Source organism: Pelophylax lessonae (assembly GCF_965119305.1).
Source record: "Pelophylax lessonae genome assembly, chromosome: 10".
Classification (NCBI taxonomy): domain Eukaryota; kingdom Metazoa; phylum Chordata; class Amphibia; order Anura; family Ranidae; genus Pelophylax; species Pelophylax lessonae.
Genome location: NC_138777.1, coordinates 146,842,117 through 146,864,506, shown reverse-complemented (window position 1 = coordinate 146,864,506; position 22,390 = coordinate 146,842,117). Strand labels below are relative to the sequence as shown.

The window sequence follows — 22,390 nt, the reverse complement described above, 5'->3', positions numbered from 1 at the left end:
TTCTCCTGAGTACAGGGATACCCCATGTGTGAGACTTTTTGCCAGTCTAGCCGCGTACAGGACCCCGAAAACCAATCCACACCTTCTGGCTTTCTAAGGGCGTAAATTGTTGATCTCACTCCTTACTACCTATCACACTTTTGAAGGCCATGAAATGCCAAAATGGCACAAAACCCCCCCAAATGACCCCATTTTGCAAAGTAGACACTCCAAGCTATTAGATGAGAGGCATGATGAGTCCATGGAATATTTTATATTTTGCCACAAGTTTCAGGAAAATTATTATTTTATTTATTTATTTATTTTTTACACAAAGTTGTCAGTAAATGATATAATGCTCACACATGCCATGGGTATATGTGAAATGACACCCCAAAATACATTCTGCTGCTTCTCCTGAGTACAAGGATACCCCATGTGTGAGACTTTTTTGCAGTCTAGCCGCGTACAGGACCCTGAAAACCACTCCCCACCTTCAGGCTTTCTAAGGGCGTAAATTGTTGATCTCACTCCTTACTACCTATCACACTTTTGAAGGCCATGAAATGCCAAAATGGCACAAAACCCCCCCCAAATGACCCCATTTTGCAAAGTAGACACTCCAATCTATTAGATGAGAGGCATGATGAGTCCATGGAATATTTTATATTTTGCCACAAGTTTCAGGAAAATTATTATTTTTTTTTTTTTTTTACACAAAGTTGTCAGTAAATGATATAATGCTCACACATGCCATGGGTATATGTGAAATGACACCCCAAAATACATTCTGCTGCTTCTCCTGAGTACAAGGATACCCCATGTGTGAGACTTTTTTGCAATCTAGCCGCGTACAGGACCCGGAAAACCACTCCCCACCTTCAGGCTTTCTAAGGGCGTAAATTGTTGATCTCACTCCTTACTACCTATCACACTTTTGAAGGCCATGAAATGCCAAGATGACACAAAACCCCCCCAAATGACCCCATTTTGCAAAGTAGACACTCCAATCTATTTGCTGAGAGGCATGGTGAGTATTTTGCATCTCTCATTTTTTTTGGAAAATGAAGAAAAAACAGGAAAATGCATTTTTTTCCTCTTTTTTCAATTTCCAAAACTTTGTGACAAAAAGTGAGATCTGCAAAACACTCAACATGCCTCTCTGCAAATAGCTTAGGGTGTCTTCTTTCCGAAAAGGGGTCATTTGGGGGGGGGTTTGTGCTGTCTTGGCATTTCATGGCCTCCAAAACTGTTATAGGTAGTCAGGAGTGAAATCAACAATTTACGCCCTTGGAAAGCCTGAAAGTGGGGGTTGGATTTCGAGGACCTGTACTCGGCTAGACTGCAAAAAAGTCTCACACATGTGGTATCCCTGTACTCAGGAGAAGCAGCAGAATGTATTTTGGGGTGTCATTTCATATATACCCATGGCACGTGTGAGCAATATATCATTTAGTGACAACTTTGCGTAAAAAAACAAAAAAAAAAAATAATAATAATATATTTCCCGGAACTTGTGGCAAAATATAAAATATTCCATGGACTCACCATGCCTCTCAGCAAATAGCTTGGGGTGTCTACTTTGCAAAATGGGGTCATTTGGGGGGGTTTTGTGCTATCTTGAAATTTCAGGGCCTCCGAAACTGTGATGGGTAGTCAGGAGTGAAATCAACAATTTACGCCATTAGAAAACCTAAAGATGGAGATTCATTTTCGGGGTCCCGTACACAGCTAGGCTCCCAAAAAGTCTCACACATGGGGTTTCCCCATACTCAGGAGAAGCGGCAGAATGTATTTTGGGGTGTCATTCCACATATACCCATGTCATGTGTGAGAATTTTATCTTTTAGTGACAACTTTGTGTTAAAAAAAAAAAAAATAATAAATTGTAATTTTCCCAAAACTTGTGGCAAAATATAAAATATTCCATGGACTCACCATGCCTCTCAGCAAATAGCTTGGGGTGTCTACTTTGCAAAATGGGGTCATTTGGGGGGTTTTGTGCTATCTTGAAATTTCAGGGCCTCCGAAACTGTGATGGGTAGTGAGGAGTAAAATCAAAAATTTACGCCATTAGAAAACCTAAAGATGGAGATTGATTTTCGGGGTCCCGTACACAGCTAGGCTCCCAAAAAGTCTCACATATGTGGTATCCCTGTACTCAGGAGAAGCAGCAGAATATATTTTGGAGTGTAATTACACATATACCCATGGCATGTGTGAGAAATTTATCTTTTAGTGACAACTTTGTGTTAAAAAAAAAAATTTTTTTTTTTTAGTCATTTTTAAAACACCTGTGACAAAAAAATGAAATATTCAATGAGCTCAACATGCCTCTCAGAACATTCCTTAGGATGTCTACTTTCCAAAAAGTGGTAATTTGGGGGGGGTCTTGTACTGCCCTGCCATTTTAGCACTTCATGAATTGAGATAGGCAGTCAGAAATTAAAGCTGCGTAAAATTTCAGTATTTACACCATAGTTTGTAGACGCTATAACTTTTGCGCAAACCAATAAAAATACGCTCATTGAATCTTTTTTTTGTCAAAGACATGTAGCTAAATATATTTTGGCCAAAAAAAATGACATAAATTGAGTATATTGGATATTTTTTAAAAGACAAAGTTGAAAATGTCATTTTTTTGCAAAATTTTCGCTCTTTTTTTATTAATATCGCAAAAAATAAAAAGCGCAGAGGTGATCAAATACCACCAAAAGAAAGCTCTGTTTTTGGGAAAAAAAGGACGTAAATTTTGTTTGGGTACCACATTGCATGACCGCACAATTGTCAGTTAAAGTCGCACAGTGCCGAAGCACAAAAAGTGGTCTGGACGGAAGACAGCAAAATCCTCCGGTGGTAAAGTGGTTAAAAGATGATTTGGATATCACTGTGCGAACCTTGCAAGAATTAGGCTAGAAACTGAATTTTCAAAAATCGGCCCTGATGCCATCCAACAAACTGGATTACCTGGGGCTGACGCTGGATTCAGCCTCAGCCCGGGTGTTTTTTCCAGAGACCAAACTCCTGAAGTTGCAGCATAAGATTCAGCTCCTGTTATCCAACCGGCGGTCGTCTCTCAGGACTTGAATGCAAGTGCTGGGCTTGAGGGTCTCCCCTTTCGAGGCGGTTGCATTTGCTCAGTTCCATACCAGACCTCTGCAAATGGAGATTCTTGCCAAATGGGACAAGAATCAACGGTTCCTAGACAATCTGATCCTGTTAAGCCAGGGTACCAGGGGGTCCTTGATATGGTGGATCCACTTTCCAGCAATTTTTTGACAGGGAAAATCCTTTCTCCCCCCTGTTCTAGACGGTGGTCACAATGGATACCAGTCTGTCCATTTGGGGATGTATCTTGGGCACAGATCTGGCTCAGGGAGTTTGGACTCGGGAGGAGTCCAGTCTGCCGATCAATGTCCTGGAGATTCGGGCAATCAGGCCTTGCCTGTCCATGTGGACAGACTGTCTGCAGGGGCGCCCAGTAAGGATTCAATCAGACAACTCATATATGCCATGGCATATATGGCATGGCATATATGCCATGGCTGTGGCATATATGTCAATCATCAAGGGGCCACCAAAAGTGTCCTAGTGGACAGAGAAGTGGCCGGCATTCTAAGATGGGCAGAACTTTTTTTTTTCAGCCCTCTCTGCGGTGCACATTCCAGGGGTGGAAAATTGGCAAGCGCTGGATCAGGGAGAATGGTCTCTTCACCCGGAGATATTTTAACAACTGTGTCTCGGATGGGGGACTCCCGATGTGGACCTGTTGGCCTAACATCTCAACCGCAGGGTTCAGAGGTTTATGGGAAAGTCTAGGGACCCTCTGGCCGATGCCACAGATGCTCTGGTGGCCCCTTGTGGCCAGTATGGTCTATTGTATGCCTTTCCTTCACTAAAACTTCTGCCGAGACTTCTGCGCAGAATTGAGGCAGAAGGGATTCCAGTCATTCTGGTGGCCCTAGACTGGCCTCGTCGGTCGTGGTACGTAGACCTGGTAAGACTGATAGCCGACATCCCTTGGAAACTCCCTCTCAGAGAAGATCTTTTGTCTCAAGGACCGATCTTCCATCCTGCTTTACGGTCGTTGGCTCTAACGGCCTGGCTATTAAAAGCCAGGTGCTGAAGGACAGAGGGTTGTTGGATTCGGTAATTCCTACACTGTTGAAAGCTAGAAAATCTACTCCTAGGAAGATTTATCATCGAGTTTGGAGGGTGTACATTACTTGGTGTGAGTCTCTAGGGGTTTCCCCCCGTTCCTTTTCAGTGTCTCGTCTTTTGGGGTTTCTCCAAAGAGGTGTAGATCAGCGTTTGGCCGTAGGCACCATCAAGGGCCAGATTTCTATCTTGGCAATCTTCTTCCAATGTCCGTTGGCCACAAATTCCTTGGTTCACACTTTTGTTCAGGGAGTACGTCACCTGGCTCCTCCGGTAAGGTCCCGGTGCATCCGTGGGACCTCAATATGGTATTGTCGGTTCTTCAAAAACTGCCTTTTGAAAACTTTCGTGAACTTCCTCTGCTTACTTTGTCACAGAAGGTGGCCTTCTTGGTGGCTATTACTCCTGCATGCAGGGTGTCAGAGCTGGCTGCATTGTTCTATCGGTCACCTTACCTGGTAGTTCACAGGGACAAAGTGGTGCTACGTCCCTGTCAGTCTTTCCTTCCTAAGGTCATCTCTGATTTCCACTTAAATAAAGACATTGTGTTGCCTTTCTTGTGTCCTAGACCTACGCATCCTAAAGAAATTCCCTTACAGTAACTGGATGTAGTTCGGGCAATCAGGGTGTACTTGGCGGCCACTGAGTCGATTCAGAAATCGGATTCCTTGTTTATCTCATAAGGGGCCTGATGGGTCTCATAAAGGGCATGCCACATCTGCTGTGACCATTTCCAGATGGATCAGGCAGATGGTGGTGCAGGGCTATTCCATTAAGGGTCAGGTTCCTTCTTTTCCCTGTTAAGGCACATTCTAAGAGGGCGCTTAGTGCCTCCTGGGCCTTCCATCATCAGGCATCAGTGGTCCAGGATTGCAAGGTGGCCACCTGGTTGTCTGTGCACACCTTCAAATTTTATAAGGTGGATGTAGTCGCATCTGCAGATGCTGCTTTTGGCCACAACGTTTTGCAGACTGCTGTTGCAGAGGCTCAAGCCTCTTGAGGGTGTATTTTTTTTTTTTGGTAGGTGAGCTCCAGTTGTTCCTGGTTGAACTCCTGCCCCACCCCTCATGTTTGACTGCTTTGGGATGTCCCAAGGGTCAAGAATATATGGAGCTGTGTCCTTCAATGAACTAAAGAGAAAACTGGATTTTTGTCTTACCGTAAAATCCTTTTCTCTGATGTTCATTGACAGACACAGCACCCACCCCTCTGTTGAGTTGGGTTATGTATTCTTCTGACATTGCTTGTTACAAAGCGGAAGCCCTATAGCAGGAAGTGGGAGTATACCCCCTAGGATTGCCCTATAGGCATAGTCAATTTTTTTCCGCCTAGTGTCCTACTCCTGTAGGGGGCAGCATAACACAAGGCTCAAGAAGATATTCAGCTGTGTCGGTCAATGAACATCGGATAAAAGGATGTTACGGTAAGACAAAAATCCAGTTTTTAATTAGAGAAATGCTATAATCTCTGTCAGCTTTATTATTGTCTGCTCTGTGGTGCAGATTTTTCCTGTCTGGTACAAATTTATCCCCAGAAAAGAAAGGGAGGACAGGATCCTCTAGTTGAGCTCTGGAAAACCAGTAATACCTGATATGGCGTTCTAGCCCTCCTTCATTCTAGATACACTTTAATATCATGGGAGCTTCTACTACCCTTGCCTGGTTCCCCATAAGCCATTCTGTGCAGAGAAACAGCTTGCATTAATCTTTTTTGCTCGACAAGTGCCCAGTCACCGCAAAGTTCTTCTATGGAAGGGAAGCACTTCCTCATTCTGTTTCAATTGTAATTTTGTTTTAGGTTTTTGTTTGTGCCCCTATTGTCCTGATAGATAGTGAGGGTAAATGCCCTACAGAGGCATGAACAACAATAAAAACCTGACAGAGATTCCCCCTTTCCTATTCTATAAAATACATTGATGGCTGAAGTTGGACTTTAAAGCTAAACTATGTCCAATCTCCAAAAAACAAAATAGTAGCTTTGGTTTGTTGCAGTAGAGACATATTACTGCAGGACTTACTGTCCTGTTTGCATTTTTCTTGATGCTGAATCTGAAAAAAGCAAGGTAGAAAACTTTGGTGCTGGTGGGTTAGATCACAGACCTGGCATCCTTGGAGTGGAGGTGAGTATAGTTCCACATAATACAGACAGTTTAGCAAGGTTTCAGAATACAAATTTTACTACATTTTGTATTTCCCCATAGACTACTTAAAAAGTGAAGCTCAGAAGAGAAGAGAGAAACTCTTACTGGATGAGTTGGTGTCGTTAGTAGATCAACGTGATGGACTTGTGAGAGATCTCCATATAAAAGAGAGGAAGTATGTATATTTTATATATATATATTATTATATTATTATTATTGTGAAAGAGAACCCTATCATGGACTCATTTCGTACATTTGGTTCCGGAGAAAGTTGTGAAGACTGTCCCTGGGCTGTTTGATTCTGAATATGTTCATTGAAAGAGCTATTCACCTTGGCCTCAGTTCCATGTTCTTTGGTATCGGAGACGGGCAGTCAATCCCTGGTGGTCTTCCTATTGTTTGTATATTAAGGTGTGCTGTGTGTCTCCTTATTAATTGCTAATGAACTTCTGTCCAGATTGATTCTCTTTCTGTACACAATCTCATCTACATGATAATGTAATAGGGGCCTTGACCTGGTCAGGAGGGGGGATGTGTCCCTGTGTTGTGTATATATAATGTGTGAGACTGGTTAATAAAGTATCTTTTACCCAGAATTAAGCATTGGCTCATGTATGGGGGTTGTTATGCTATGCCAGTGTTATTTTGACTAGATGGACTATTTGCTGTTCTGAAAAAGGGGAACCCGTGACGGTGAGAGGGGGTAAGACCGTCACATTGGATGGCAGCGGCGGGACGATCCATTTTTCATGGATTTATAATTTAAGGCTTGAACTGGAGCAGCATGCATGGAAGGTTGCTACACTCAAATCAAGCGCAACACTTTGAAGGAAATGTTGGCGGTTTGTGGGGGTATTGCCAGCAAAAAAGCCAAGCGTCTCATCATAAGCAAGCTAATGGAGCTGGATCGGGAGAATTTGGTCGTGGCAAACCTGGCTGTTCGTGCAGAAGAAAGCGAAGTGGACAGAGAAATAAGGGAACCGCTGGTGCTGTTCGGGCCAAATCCTTCACCTTAACTTATTTTCCGCATCATTGATAGTGTGAACGAAAATGTAAATAAACAATGGGAATTACAAATCCGCTTAGTGGAGGCACAGCGAACTACAGCGGTTGTACCGAATGGTTCCAGCTCTAACCCCAAACTGCGGAAAATTCTCTTCAGCGCGTTTAATGCATTTGAGGAGAATACAGGTGAGATTGACGGGTTTTTGGTGGATTTTGAGAGACAATGTGCCCTGCATAAAGTAGCAGATGGGGAATGGGTTCCCATTTTGACAGGAAAACTATCTGGCAAAGCAGCCGATGCCTTCAGAGCCATCCCTGATCAGGACATAAACAGATACGAGCGGGTGAAGGAAGCTCTCCTAGCCAGGTACGCAGTAAAACCCGGAGGCGTACCGGAGGAAATTTAGAAATTCCAGGAAAACAGAGTCAGACTCCTACACAGAGTGGGCTTGCCAGCTGCATAGGGCAGCCTCACACTGGGTGAATGGATGTCAGATTAACACCCTGGAGGAATTGTTACAACTGGTACTACTTGAACAGTTCTTCATGTTGCTTCAACCAGATGTAAGGGATTGGGTGAGGGACTTTAACCCCCTCACCTTGCAAGAGGCAGCCCAGCTTGCAGATGAACACACGGATGCCGTAAGCCAGAATGATCCTCACTCAACCACAACCACTTCAGGTATAGACACCAGTGCAACAACCAGGGGGGAGCCATCAACCACCTCAGCAACCTGCGGCCGAAGTAAATCGACCTCCACAGACCACAGGACCTTGCTGTTTCCAGTGCAAGCAGGTGGGACACTACCGCAGGGATTGTCCAATCTAACAACCCCAATCTAATTGGAATCGTCCATCAGGTACCAACACAATGGCAGCGGTTCACTCCATCGATTACCCCGGTCCCATTACCTGGGAGGCCCGAGAGTTAACCAGGGAAGAACCCCTGGGGTTCCTTCATGAAGCAAATCTGGTGCAGGCAACCAGTGGGGACAACCGGCAACACCACCGTCAACTGGTGATGGTTAATAGCCAGACTGTTCAAGGCCTTCGGGATACAGGGGCCACCATCACACTGGTTCAGAGACATTTGCTCAACAACCACGAGCAGCCAGGCAAATCCATTGCTGTTCGGGTGGCAGGGGAAGCTGTCTATAGAATCCCTACCGCTCAGGTTTATTTGGATTGGGGTGTGGGGTCTGGAACTGTAAAGGTGGGGGTCATGAAGGATTTGCCCGCGGATGTGATACTCGGCAATGATCTGGGTCCCCTTACGTCTGCATTTACACCTACACCCAACCAGAAGGTTAAAGCTGTCACTACCAGAGCCACGTTGCAGAAAACCTCTCCCAAACTCCAGAGACCCAGGTAAGACATACTTCCCCGAACGTGACGGTAGAGCCCCTACCCTGGCATACCCCTGAGGATTTTGGGAAAGAGGTAGCGGGAGACCTCACCTTACTAAAGTACAGGGAAAAAGCTGTATTGGGTCAAGGGGGACTGGAGGGGGAAAAGTATGTGTGGGAGGGTAGCAGGTTGTATAGGCTCACTGACTCAAGGAAAAATGCATCTGGGCCAAAACAAACGCCAGCTAGTAGTTCTCCAAAAATATAGGCAGGAGCTGATGAAGATTGGGCACGATATTTAATTAGCCGGACATTTAGGAATGCGGCGGACCTCATACTGGTTAACCCAAAACTTTTTCTGGCCGGGAATCTCCAATGATGTCCGACAATATTGTCAAACGAGTGAAGGATGCCAGCGGGTTGGTAAGAGGGACGACCACCCTAAAGCTAATATGGTTTCCATGCCCATCATTGAAGACCCCTTTATTTGGGTAGCGGTAGATTTAATAGGACCCCTAGCTCAACCCAGTCACTCTGGTAAACGTTATATTCTCACCATAGTAGATTATGCCACTAGATACCCTGAAGCAGTAGCGCTACCCAATATTGAAGCCGAGACAGTGGCGGATGCACTGGTCAAGGTATTCTCAAGAGTCAGATTTCCTTGAGAGATCCTATCTGACCAGGGTACTCAGTTCACTGCAACTGTGACTCATCAGTTCTGGAAGGTCTGCGGGATAAAACCCCTGATGAGCTCCCCGTATCATCCCCAGACTAAAGGTCTGTGTGAGCGGTTCATTGGAACTCTGAAGCAGATGCTGAAGACGTTCACAGCCGCTTGCAGTGACTGGGAGCGATTCCTGCCTCACATTCTTTTTGCCTATCGAGAGGTGCCGCAGGAATCAACGGAGTTCTCACCCTTTGAGTTGTTATACGAGAGGCGAGTGTGGGGGCCCCTAAACCTTATTCGAGAGCACGGGGATGGGGCCACAGAGTCAGCAGGGACCCCGGTGATACCATACGTACTGGAGTTGAGAGACAGTATGGAGGCGTTGACGGTGCACTAGAACCTTCAGGCAGCTCAGCGGTGCCAGCGGGTATGGTACGACCAGAGGGCCCGACACCGTAGCTTTCAGGGGCGACAGAGGGTTATGTCTGACAAGACAAACTGCAGGCTGCCTGGTAGGGACCCTACAAGATTATTGGGAAAGTATGGGACACTACTTACACAGTAGCCAGTTGTGAGAATGAGGATGTGAAGCGCACATTTCACATCAACATTCTCTAGGAATACAAAGGTAGAGAAGAAGATGTGGTGGCCGTGTATGCCCCAGCATCCAAGGATCCGGATACCCTACCTTTACCTGATTTGCTAGGGAGTGACCAGAGAGAAAGGGACATAGAGCGGACCCAAGCGACCGCCCTCCTGGAGGCCACGTTCTCCCAGGAACCCGGATACACTAGACTAGCAACCCACCGGGTAGAGACCCCAGGCCAAGCTCCTTTGAGGCAGCCCCCCTACCGCCTCCCCGAGGCAGTCCGGGAAGCGATGCGGAAAGAAATAAATGAAATGCTTTGCTTAGGGGTCATTGAGCCCTCCGAAAGCCCTTGGGCTTCGCCGGTGGTACTGGTGCCGGAACGGGACGGTACGACCAGCTTCTGCATAGATTACCGATGACTTAACGATAAGACAGTCACAGATGCCTATCCGATGCCCCGGGCAGACAAACTATTGGACCGGATAGCTAGAGGGAAGTATCTAAGCACTATCGTCTTATACAAGGGCTACTGGCAAATTCCCCTAGCCGAGGATGCCATTCTAAAAATCGGCCTTCACCACCACGTTCGGCTTATACCAGTTTATCATTGTGCCGTTCGGGATGAAGAATGCCCCAGTTACATTCCAGAGGATGGTAGATCGCCTCCTATATGGTCTCCAGGATTATGTGTGCGCATATCTTGACGTCATATCGATTTTTAGCGACTGGGAGGCTCACTTAGAACACGTAGGGACTGTACTAGAAAGGATCAGGCCAGCCAACTTGACCTTGAAGCCAGATAAGTGTCACATTGGTATGGCGGAAGTTCCGTTTCTGGGCCATCGAGTATGATGTGGGAAGCAACAGCCAGAACCTGCTAAGATCGAGGCCGTTGCCAATTGGCCTACTCCCTGTACCAAGACACAAGTTATGGCTTTCTTAGGGACAGCCGGTTACTATAGATGCTTTGTATCTGAATATAGCACCCTGGCCAAACCCCTGACAGACCTGATGAAGAAAAACTTACCCTGACAGGTCCTGTGGTCCTCGGAGTGTGAGACAGCCTTCCAAGCCTAGAAACAAGCTTTTGTAAATGCACCAGTTCTCGCTGCCCCTGATCCTAACAAACGTTTTATCGTCTATACAGATGCTTCCATGTTTGGACTGGGGGCAGTTTTAAGCCAGGTCGTAGAGGATGGGGGGGGGGCACCCAGTCGCCTATTTGAGCCAAAAACTACTGCCCAGGGAGGTCAGTTAGTCAGTCATTGAAAAAGAGTGCCTAGCTCTCGTGTGGGCACTGAAGAAATTAGCACCCTATCTCCATGGCCGTGCATTCACTCTAATCACAGACCACAATCCTCTAGTTTGGCTCAATCGGGTTGCCGAGGATAATGCCCGTCTTTTCAGGTGGAGTCTCGCATTGCAACCCTTCGACTTCACCATACATTACCGACCGGGGAAGCTGAACGGAAATGCTGATGGCCTATCTAGAAAGACTGAGCTGGTGGCCTAAGTTCTACAAGGTACGACCTGGACAGCCCCAAGTCGACCTGAAAAGGGTCCAACTGTGTCTGCCGGAGCTGTAAGCAAGGGGGGAGAAGTGTGAAGGAGAACCCTATCATGGACTCATTTCATACATTTGGTTTGGAGAAAGATGTGAAGACTGTCCCTGGGCTGTTTGATTCTGAATATGTTCATTGAAAGAGCTATTCACCTTGGCCTCTGTTCCATGTTCTTTGGTATCGGAGACGGGCAGTCTATCCCTGGTGGTCTTCCTATTGTTTGTATATTAACCACTTGCCGACTGCCTAACGCCGATCTACGTCGGCAGTCAGCCCCTCACAGGCAAAGTGACGTAGGGCTACGTCACTAGCTTGTGAGGGTCTAGGGAGCGAGCGCGCGCCCCCGGAGGCGCGCTCCCGCTCCCGCGTGGTCACGGACCCCCCCCCCGCGCGTGTGACCAGCGGACCCGATGTCCGCCGCTCACTCGGCGATCCGCGGGGGAGAGGGAGAATGTCAGGCAGCTTGTGTAAACAAGCCACCTGTCATTCTCCTCGCTGTAAAGACACTGATCACACGGATCTAGTATGTAGATCCGTTGATCAGTGTCCTTACAGCTCAAGCCACAGCCAATCACAGTAGAAAGCACGCCCCTAGGGATACACACAGCCCCTCCCTCCCAAATAAAGTTAACCCCTTCACTACCAGTGTATTTTTACAGTAACAGTGCATATGTATAGCACTGATTACTGTAGAAATGTCACTGGTAACCCCAAAAGTGTCACATATGTCAGTCAAGGGTCCGATCTGTCCGCCCCAATGTCGCAGTACCGCAAAAAAAAAATCGCAGATCGCCGCCATTACGCGTTAAAAAAAAAACAACAAAAATGACAAAAATCTTTCCCTTTGTTAGTAAACGCGATAACTTTTGCGCAAACCAATCAAAATACGCTTTTTGCGATTTTTTTTTACCAAACATAGGTAGCATAAAACAAATTGGCCGAAAATGTTAAAAAATTTTGATTTTTACATTTTTTTGGGGGGAATTTCATATAAAAAATTGTGAAAAATATTGCTATTTTTGCAAAATTGACGCTCTTTTTTTGTTTATAGCGCGTGATCAAAAAATCGCACAGGTGATCAAATACCACCAAAAGAAAGCTCTGTTTGTGGGAAAAAAAGGACGCCAAATTTGTATAGGTACAGTGTCGCACGACCGCGCAATTGTCCGTTAAAATCACGCAGTGCCGAATCGCAAAATACCCCCTGGTCAGAATGGGGGTAAAATTTTCCGGGGCTTAAGTGGTTAAGGTGTGCTGTGTGTCTCCTTGTTAATTGCTAATGAACTTCTGTCCAGATGGCTAGATAATTGGTTCAGATTGATTCTCTTTCTGTACACAATCTCATCTACATTATAATGTAGAGGAAGTAGGAAGTACTACCTAAGCTTGCATCCAGTTCTTTTGACTATCCTTCCATCTAGTCATTGGTGGCGGTGGGGGGCCGTTTGGTGTACAGGCACGTTATGGTGGTGGTCACTCACTCAGCGAGCAGATATACTTGTGTAAATATGTATAATAACATCTATCTATTTACATATTGTTTTTGTGATATAGAACCTTGGAGATCATCTCACTACAGCTACATGCCCCTGAAGAAGCAATAGCGAAACATGTCGGGCAATGTCCGCTGGAGTTAGCCGTTTTGGCTGATCACTGGAGGTCAATTTTGTAGAAAGAGCTTTTTGGTTTTTAATCCAATATATGTGATGTCTCTGTATTTTTGTCTTTTTCTATGTACATTTGTATAAAGTAAGACATTTAAATAAAGCTTGTATTTTCTTAATTATTGGTGGTTAACCTTTTATTAAGTACCATTAAAATCCCTGCCTTTTGTCTAAGCCCTCATATTTGCCACGATGTGGCATGACTCAGTAGTCCTTGATTTGCATGATAATGTAATTGGGGCCCTGACCTGGTCAGGAGGGGGGGATGTGTCCCTGTGTTGTGTATATATAGTGTGTGAGACTGGTTAATAAACTATCTTTTACCCAGAATTAAGCCTTGGCTCTTGTATGGGGGGTGTTATGCTATGCCAGTGTTATTTCGCCTAGATGGATTATTTGCTGTTCTGAAAAAGGGGAACCCGTGACGGTGAGAGGGGGGTCATACCATCACAATTACAGTATAATTTTATATTATATTATTTTATACATATATATTTATATTAAATATAATCTAAAAAGTTCTCAATCTCTGTCCATCACAGATAACTGTTAATGTTTGATTTCTTGCTTGATTCATACAGAGCTATAGAAGAAGATGAAATAATAGAGAGAAGTCTTGAGCAAAGGAGGCGAAAGCTCAGCAAAAAGGAGAAATGTCGCATCAGCTAAGGCTTTGAGGCCAAAGGAAAGACATATACAAATAATCTGTCAAACTCAAAACAAGCAAATCGTATTCATAAAAAACTCTTATCTATAATAAAAAAGTAAACCTTAGATCTTCTCTAAATAGATAAAATGGTCTATAAACATTTTCCAGTGCTTGGTCTTAGACTAAGATGCTGAGATTCCTTCTAAGCACTACTCACAATCTTTTTAATTGTCTTTTTTCACTTGCTGCTATTGATGTGGAGTAATATTTAAATTTGTGAAGACCTTATATATTGGTAGGGAGATTTTGTAAAAAGTGTTACCAATTCTTGGAATTCGTTGAAAATAATTATTATTAGTTAAAATGACCGCGAGTACGTTTCCAGTACTATCTTTGGTATAAGGATCGTTGGAAATTCATCAGTTGCACTTTAGAAAAAAAAAACAAATTTCAATTCACTTTTACGGACAAGGCTTAAGTGCACAGTTTTCTCAAGGTTAAGACTAAAATGGAACTTATTTTATAACGCATGATTTGTAGTTCCAGGTCTCACACCAGAAGTCACATTGCCTTGCAAAACATAGGGTGAGCATGTATGCTACCATTTTTATGAATCGTTTGTCACTGAATTTTTTCAGGATTGAAATCACTTTGTTCCTAAAGAGGTTTACATAAAGTGACATTTTACAGTCTTTTTTGCACCCACTCTTTTCAGGCATACCTGCTTTTTTCAATTTCTTTTTTCAAAAATGTTACTGTGTGAATGTCTTCCTATGTGCCTTAAGAGAACATTAATTTCTTTTAAACTGTAGCTTTCACTCCATCACAGTGTCAGTGTATGGTCTAGTCATGAGAGCTGTTCATTATTTCAAACCTTTAAATACCTGGAAGGTGCACATTTACTTTTTTTTTTCTCAATTATTTCTATGTAAAAACATTATTTACTGCAAGTAATTATATTACCCCTTAGCTTTCTCTTTGATTGGTAAATTTTGCCTGGTGTACTGGGATCTGTACAATGATTATGAAAATGTGCTTTTGTTAGTAAAGTTAAAATAATGGTCTTTTAAATTTTCGTTTTTTTATAAGCCAACTGCTTGGTACATGTGTGCCAAAGTCAAGATATATATGACAATCAAGCAGGTCTAATTTTAAATACGTGTGAATATTACAAAAGTATGCATATTATCCATTCATATTTGTATTTTCTGATTTGTAATAGTAATATCACTGAAGTGTTTAGAACCCATAATAAAACTTAAAAAAAAAAATTTAAGTTTTAAAAAATACTCATTTATTTTCCAATTCAAAATAGTAATAATGACTACTCTGTCACCTTGTGTGTGAAAATAAAGGTTTATTGATCCTTAGAAACTACAGTGCATGTATCAAAATCAGAAAATGTATGTGACAAAGAAGCTGCCCTATCAATGCTCTGTAATGTTAATTCAAAGAAAAACTCTGTTATAATGCTTAGAGCTTTCTTCCTTTCCATTTATATTAGTCTAATTTCACAGGTAGCGATATAAGTAACAGACAGACTTGAGGTCTAAAAATTCCCTGAGATTATGTTTACCAGAAATTCTTTAATGGGGCATGTTAAATAGCAATGCATATGATACTAAAACAATGAATGTGATTTTCACAAAACATTCACTGATTGTGAATTATTCACCATCATTTAAACAATTGCATCTAGAAGATTTACCTGCAGTGAATCTTTGGTGAGGGGCCTTTATAAATATGCCCCAAAATTTCCAGATTGTAGAGACATGGTCAACAGCTGCAGAAGAAGATTGGCCAGTCCAGCAATACCAATACCCTAGGAGTCAGGGAACCAGCATCAGTATTATTATTAATAATATATATATTTTTTAAATAGGACTGTAGCAGTGGCATTATTTTAATTGTGATACACCCAGTGATATTATCATTATGTACCAGAATTGCATTAATGCACACAATAAGATATTTTGTTGGCAGGGACAACTATATATTATTTAAGTATGATGAAAATATTTGGGGGGTCTATTTACAAAGGTAAAAATTGATATATTGATTTTTTTTTTTTCATGAGAAATATATATTTTCTGAAACACCTGCCTTTTTTTATATTGGTGCTCTGTCCATTTTCTAAATGTACATGTTGACTAGGATGAAACTTGTATACAAAAAAGGAGAAAGAAATTGAATACATATGCACACCTAAATATAAAAAAAATGCACAATCTTTTTTTTTTTTTTTACAAATACATATCAATCCCTGATAACAAGCAGTCCCCCTCCCCTAGAAAGCAACTATAAAAAATGAGACCATTGTTTAAATTTCTTCAGAGTTCAACATGCTAAACTATACACTGTGCCATACACAGTACCTGTAAACTGTATCAGCATGTGCATCAATCATAGGGGAAAACCCTGTGTATGACCCTGTACCTGGAAATATACTGTATCATGAATCTGCCATATAGCTACAGGAGAGCATTATGTTCTACACTTAACAGGTAATAGTGGATTCTTTAGTCCAAGCGTTTTCATTGCTTATTTGATACAACTATGCTGTGACAAAGGTCTCTAATTCACATTCACTTTTGAAGCTTGTGGTTGCTATAGGTAACTGCTGATACAGGAAATAAAGATCACTGCCTTTGCTATTCTACCGTAAAACCTTTTTTCCAGCCTGCTGACAAATTTCTTTAAAATGTTTACTGAGCTGCCCATGCACAACTTATATATGTAAAATGTAAATGTACTCTAAGCTGCGCATGGGCAGCTCAGTGTACATTTTAAACAAGTTTGTCAGCAGACTGAAAAAAAAAGGTTTTGCTGTAGAAAAGACAGGGCTTGCCTCGGTGTCGGGATAAATCAACTACTATGAACATGTGTGGGAGTTACATCCTCCTGAGACTGGTCAGCCAAAATGGCAGAAGATGCCAAACCAAGAAAAAGACTGGGGGTAGATATTGGTGAAGGAGCTTGCAGACATGGCATCTATGGAGGGGAGGCAAGTATAGGTGGATTTTATTTCTGCTTTAAATAGTAGCCAGTTACTAAACTTTCAGTGACCATACACTATTTCCAGCATGCCATCAAATTTATGATCTTCCACTGCTTGCAAATAATTTTATTGCCATAAGCTTAGCTCGGGTGTCTGGATGGATGCTTACAATCATGCAGCTGTTATTCTTCCCAGGAAGATGACAATCAAATTACATCACACCAGGATAAACTATTATGCAAATATGCAAAATTACGCAGATAGGCTTTACCCATTTAAAATTGTCTTTTTTTCTTTTGCTGAAAGTTTAACTGTCACCTAATTTATGAGGGGATAGAATTTTCCTCAAGATGGCATAATTTTTTGGTCAATGTCTACTTTTTACAATTTTGTTTACCTTTACTATCACAGCTTTCTGTTTTATAATTTTAGAAATTGGAGGAGCATTCAGATGTGAAACAGTTCAGAGTTCGGCAAAACAAAGCATTTATATATAACTGATCTTTATAAGTGAGTCCCTAAATGTTTTAAAGGTAGCTTTTTCTCATGTGATGTGTTTCAGCTTGAAAAAAAACAGCTTTGCACTGCATTCTGTATAAATGTTATTTTAATGGTACAAAGGGATTGCTGGACAAGCATTGTGAGATTGATATATTGCTTGATGTGACAAATAAAATTATTAAAAAATACACTCCTGTTTGTGGCAATTTAAATCATTTTATAACAAATTGTCTATTTGTCAAACTGAAACATTGGGTATCCACAAAACCACAGATAAATTGCTTAACCGCTTGCCAACCGCCCACAGTATATTTACTGCGGCAGTCAGCCCCTCCTGGGCAAAGGGACGTAGTTCTACGCCCCCACTCGTTAACTGAGGTCCCCGCACGAGTGACCGGCGGCTCCGATGTCCGCCTGCAAATCACGATCTACCACTGGAGAGGGAGAAAGGCAGGCGGCTGATGTAAACAAAGCCGCCTGTCATTCTCCCTGATGTAACTTCAGAGATCATACGATCCTGCTATGTAGGATCGAATGTCTCTGTGGTTACATCACTAGCCACGCCTCTTTACAGTTAGAATCACGTCCCTTAGGGACACACTTAACCCCTTGATCACTAATAAAGTTAACCCCTTCTCTGCCAGTGTCATTTTTACAGTAACAGTGCATGTGTATAGCACTGATTACTGTAGTAATGTCACTGGTACCCCCAAAAGTGCAAAAATGTTAGTCAGGGGTCCGATCTGTCCGCTGCAATGTTGCAGTCCCGCAAAAAAAATGGCAGATCGCCGCCATTACTAGTTTAAAAAAAAACAATAAAAATGACATAAATCTTTCCCTTAGTTAGTAAACGCAATAACTTTTGCGGAAACCAATCAAAATACGCTTATTGCGATTTTTTTTTTACCAAAAATATGTAGCATAAAACAAATTGCCCTAAAATGTTAAAAAAATTAGATTTTTACTTTTTTGGGGGGGAATTTCATATACAAAAAGTGAAAAATATTGTTATTTTTTCAAAATTGACGCTCTTTTTTTGTTTATAGCGCAAAAAATAAAAATCGCACAGGTGATCAAATACCACCAAAAGAAAGCTCTGTTTGTGGGGAAAAAAAAAAAAGTCAATTTCATTTGGGTACAGCGTCGCACGACCATGCAATTGTCCGTTAAAATCAAGTAGTGCCGAATCGCAAAATAGGCCCTGTTCTTTGAGCAGGAAAATCCTCCGGGGCTTAAGTGGTTAAGGGATGGTCTAGTGCAGATTTGGACCTGTAAGAAGGCTGGATGCGTCCTCAAGGAAGGTTTGCTAGAAAGCAGATAATGAAATCATAGATTTCAACCTCTTTAAGTAAGGGAGATACCATACTTGTCTGTCATGTGTATTAAATCTTTTACTCACCTGTTTAAATGGACATGCTTTGCCGTATGGTAAGCAAATCTAAGTAAGATATAATATTACCAAAGATAATGGACTTTATAGGCACAGGAAGACAAATATATAAAAGATTACAAACCGTTTTTTTTTATACATGATTAACCTCCCTGGCGGTTTGATTTTTTCGGATTTTAGGTGCTGAAAGCAGTACCATTATTTTGCATGTAATTCTTTTGTTTACAAGATATTTTTATTAGAAAGTCATACAAAAATAAAATTTAGATCAATACAACAGTATATAGATCAATATAATAACAGTGCCATAGACATAACAACGACATTCAGATTATAAGTGGTAGTGCAATCGAAATCTTGAACAGGTAGCTTAAATACATTAAATCTTGTCAGGTATTAGCCAAGCATTTATAAAAAGCAAAGGACAGTGCCGACCAAATATTAACAGTTAAGAGTATCCCACATATCCCACTTGGCATGAAAAGTTGGCATGGAGCCTTGTAGAGAGTGTAGCACTTTCTCAGACAGTCTAATGTTGTCCATTCTGGAAATAACTTGTTGCCAAGAGATGATATCTGATCTCCAGTTTAGAGCTAACATCCAGTGGATTGAGGACATTAAGGTGTGAAAAAGTTTGGAGTTATGGGAGGGAGCCCCCAGGATGCGGGCATATAACAGGCATATACTTGGGGTGAGAGAGATACTACGGTCAGTAATGGATGGCAGGAGTTGACCAACTTTACTCCAGATAGACTGAAGATGATTACACTTCCAAAAAATGTGTAGAAGTGTACCTTCTTCCGAGCAACCCCTGAAACACTGGGGGGACACTGAGTCATAATAGGGGTGAATCAAAGAGGGGGTTAAGTACCATCTGGTGAATAATTTAATTGGTGAATCTCTACTGGTAGAAGATCGTGTGCTTGCACGCATATTTTTTATCATATTCCTCCATTCCAGAAATGAGTAGGTGCAACCTAAGTCTTCCTCCCATTTAAGCATGTACTGTATTTATGTTTATCTGGAAGAGGGGTGTTATTAAGGTGACTGTATAAAAGTGAGATTGAGCCCCTACCCCTGGGGGAGGAGCTGCATATATTTTCAAAGGGGGTGTATGGGGGGTGTAATGTTAGGGAATGTCTAGAACTGAAGAATTCCCTAATAATGTCAAAGTGGATACGGTCAGATTCAGGAAGTTTGTGTGATACTGTGAGTTGGTTGAAGGAGCAAAAGGTGTTACTGGTTGAGAGAGCTTTAAGAGAAACTAGGCCCCTTGAGAGCCAAGGCTGAAGCTGTTCCCTATCCAGGGGGAAGGCAAGCGAGTCTACCTCTGACAAAAAGGTTGCCAAGGGGGAGACCCGGGAGAGCTGGCCACTACATTCGTTATATTTAAGCCATAATTGTATTAGGTGGTAAATGATTTTGTTAGACTGGAAAGGGTTTTTCAGTGTGTTTGGTCTGTACCATATGGCCGCCTGTAGAGAGCATGGTGCTACCGAAGATCTCTCGAATGTAAGCCAAGGAATGTAAGTCCCTCTCCTCAGAGAACCATTGGGCGATTTGTATATATTTGGTCGCCATGTAGTAGGACCAAAGGTCAGGTAGACCCAAACCGCCCATATCCTGGGGGGCATGAGAGACCTGCTTGTTATATCTAGGTTTCCTACCATTCCAAACAAACCTGGACAACACTCTCTGGAATTTTATAATGTGTGATTTGGGTACAGTGATTGGAAGAGCTCTAAAAAAAAAATAATTTGTTGAGAATCACCATTTTGATCGCAGCCACCCTACCCAAAAATGATATATGGTGCAAGGACCAAGAATGAAGGAGGGCCTCTAGTTTTTTAAATGTTGGAGGGAGATTAGTTATATAGAGGGAATCATAGTGAGGGGTGATCTGTACCCCCAAGTATTTAAAGGATCCAGAGCACCAGGAGAAAGAGAAACTCTCCCTAATGGAAGTCTGCATCCAATTGGGCATATTAATAGGCATAAGGGAACATTTGGAAATGTTGACTCGCAATCCCGAGATAGAGTGAAAGTTTAGGCAATAGATTTTCCATGTAAGCCCAGCTGACATTATCGAAAGCCTTGTGGATGTCTAGGCTAACAAGGCAAGTAGGAGATCTCGTACGGTTGGTATCCTGAATTATGTTAGCTGTGAATCTGATGTTGTCAGTGAGTTGCCTGCCTGGTATGAATCCAGTTTGATCGGGTGAAATTAGTTTGGATATATGTTCTGCAAGGCGATTCAACAAGAGCCTACCAAATAGTTTGAGGTCATTATTCATGACCGAGATGGGCCGAAAGTTTTGGGGGAGTGAATGGTCTTTGTCGGGTTTAGGAATAAGGGACATATTTGCAAGAAGCATTTCTTTCGGAAAGCTACCACCTTGGAGTATCCAATTAAAGAGACTGGTGAGTCTGGGAACCAGAATGTTGGAAAAAGACTTATAATAGGTGGCTGAAAAACCATCAGGGCCAGGTGCAGTAGATGTTTTTAAGGATTTAATGATAGATAATATCTCCTCATCCGTGCAGGGTGATTCCATCTTTTCCCTTTCCTCTGGGGAGAGGGTAGGGAGATGTAATTTGGTAAGCCATGCTTCAAATTTAGGCAGTGGCAGAGAGGAGAGATTAGACAATAGGTCTTTATAAAATTTGGTAAAGACCTCCAGAACCTGCTTAGGATGAGAAACAATCTTACCATCAGCCCTCCTAAGTTTGTATACATGAGTGGATCTGACAGTCTGGGCTAGTTTTTTGGCAAACATGCAGGAGGGTGAGTTACTGTGCAGGGTAAATTTAGCTTTGGACCATCTAAGTGATTTTTCTGTATCGTTGGAGAGGATCTCATTTAAGGCTTTTCTTTTGGCAGATATTTGATCGATCAGAATCTGGGATGGTGAATGGTTGACTTGAGTATATAGATGGTCTAGGTCCTTTGTCAGAGATTTAATGTCGGCCAGTCTGGATCTGTTGCGGGCAGAGGCGAGGGCAATGAACTTCCCTCTGATGACCGCCTTATGAGCTGTCCATACAGTAGAGATCGGGGTATCTCCATTTTCATTTATATCAAAGTACTCCTCCAAGGAGGAGGACACCTGGGACTCTAGAGAGGGATTATTTAAGAGTGAATCGTTCAATCTCCAGTTATGTGTTGAACTAATGAGCCCTACATTTTTAGTCTCGAAGGTGACTATCTGGTGGTCCGACCATGGGTATGGGTGAATGTGCGTGTCTGAGGAGCCTGCGAGGAGAACCGGAGTGCAGAAAATGTAATCAAGCCTAGCAAAGCTATCGTGTGGGTGTGAGTAAAAGGTGTATGACCTGGCTCCTACGTTATGGGCTCTCCATGCGTCCACCAGTTGCATGTCACTCAACGAGTGGGTCAGGCATTTAGGAAAAGCCTTTGATGATTGCAACACCCTACTCCTATCTAGGACTGGGTGGGCAGTCAGATTAAACCCCCCCCCCCCCCCACAATCATGTGGGGAGATTCAAACCTGCATAGTATATCAAAGAAATTTTTAAAAAAAGATGAGTGGGAATCATTAAGGGCATAAATTGAGGCTATGGTAACTAATTTGCCACTCAGATTTCCCTTAAGTATTAGAAATCTACTCTTAGGGTCACAGTAAGAGGTAGTAATGTCAAACATAATATTGTTACGATAAAGATAGCAACCCCTCTGGTCTTGTTACTATACGTGGAACACCTGAATTGTTGGTAGGAT

The 22,390-nt window shown here is 42.5% G+C and overlaps 1 protein-coding gene across 1 annotated transcript in view; it reads left to right on the top strand.

Moving 5' to 3' along the window:
• EHBP1L1 (EH domain binding protein 1 like 1) overlaps positions 1 to 14,349 on the top strand; it is a 539,613-nt gene extending 525,264 nt beyond the window's left edge. The window contains 2 exon segments of the mRNA XM_082271174.1: positions 6,338 to 6,452; positions 13,695 to 14,349. Of these exon segments, the coding sequence (XP_082127300.1) occupies positions 6,338 to 6,452; positions 13,695 to 13,782 (203 nt within the window). The 3' untranslated portion in view covers positions 13,783 to 14,349.
• Positions 14,350 to 22,390: the final 8,041 nt, after the last annotated feature.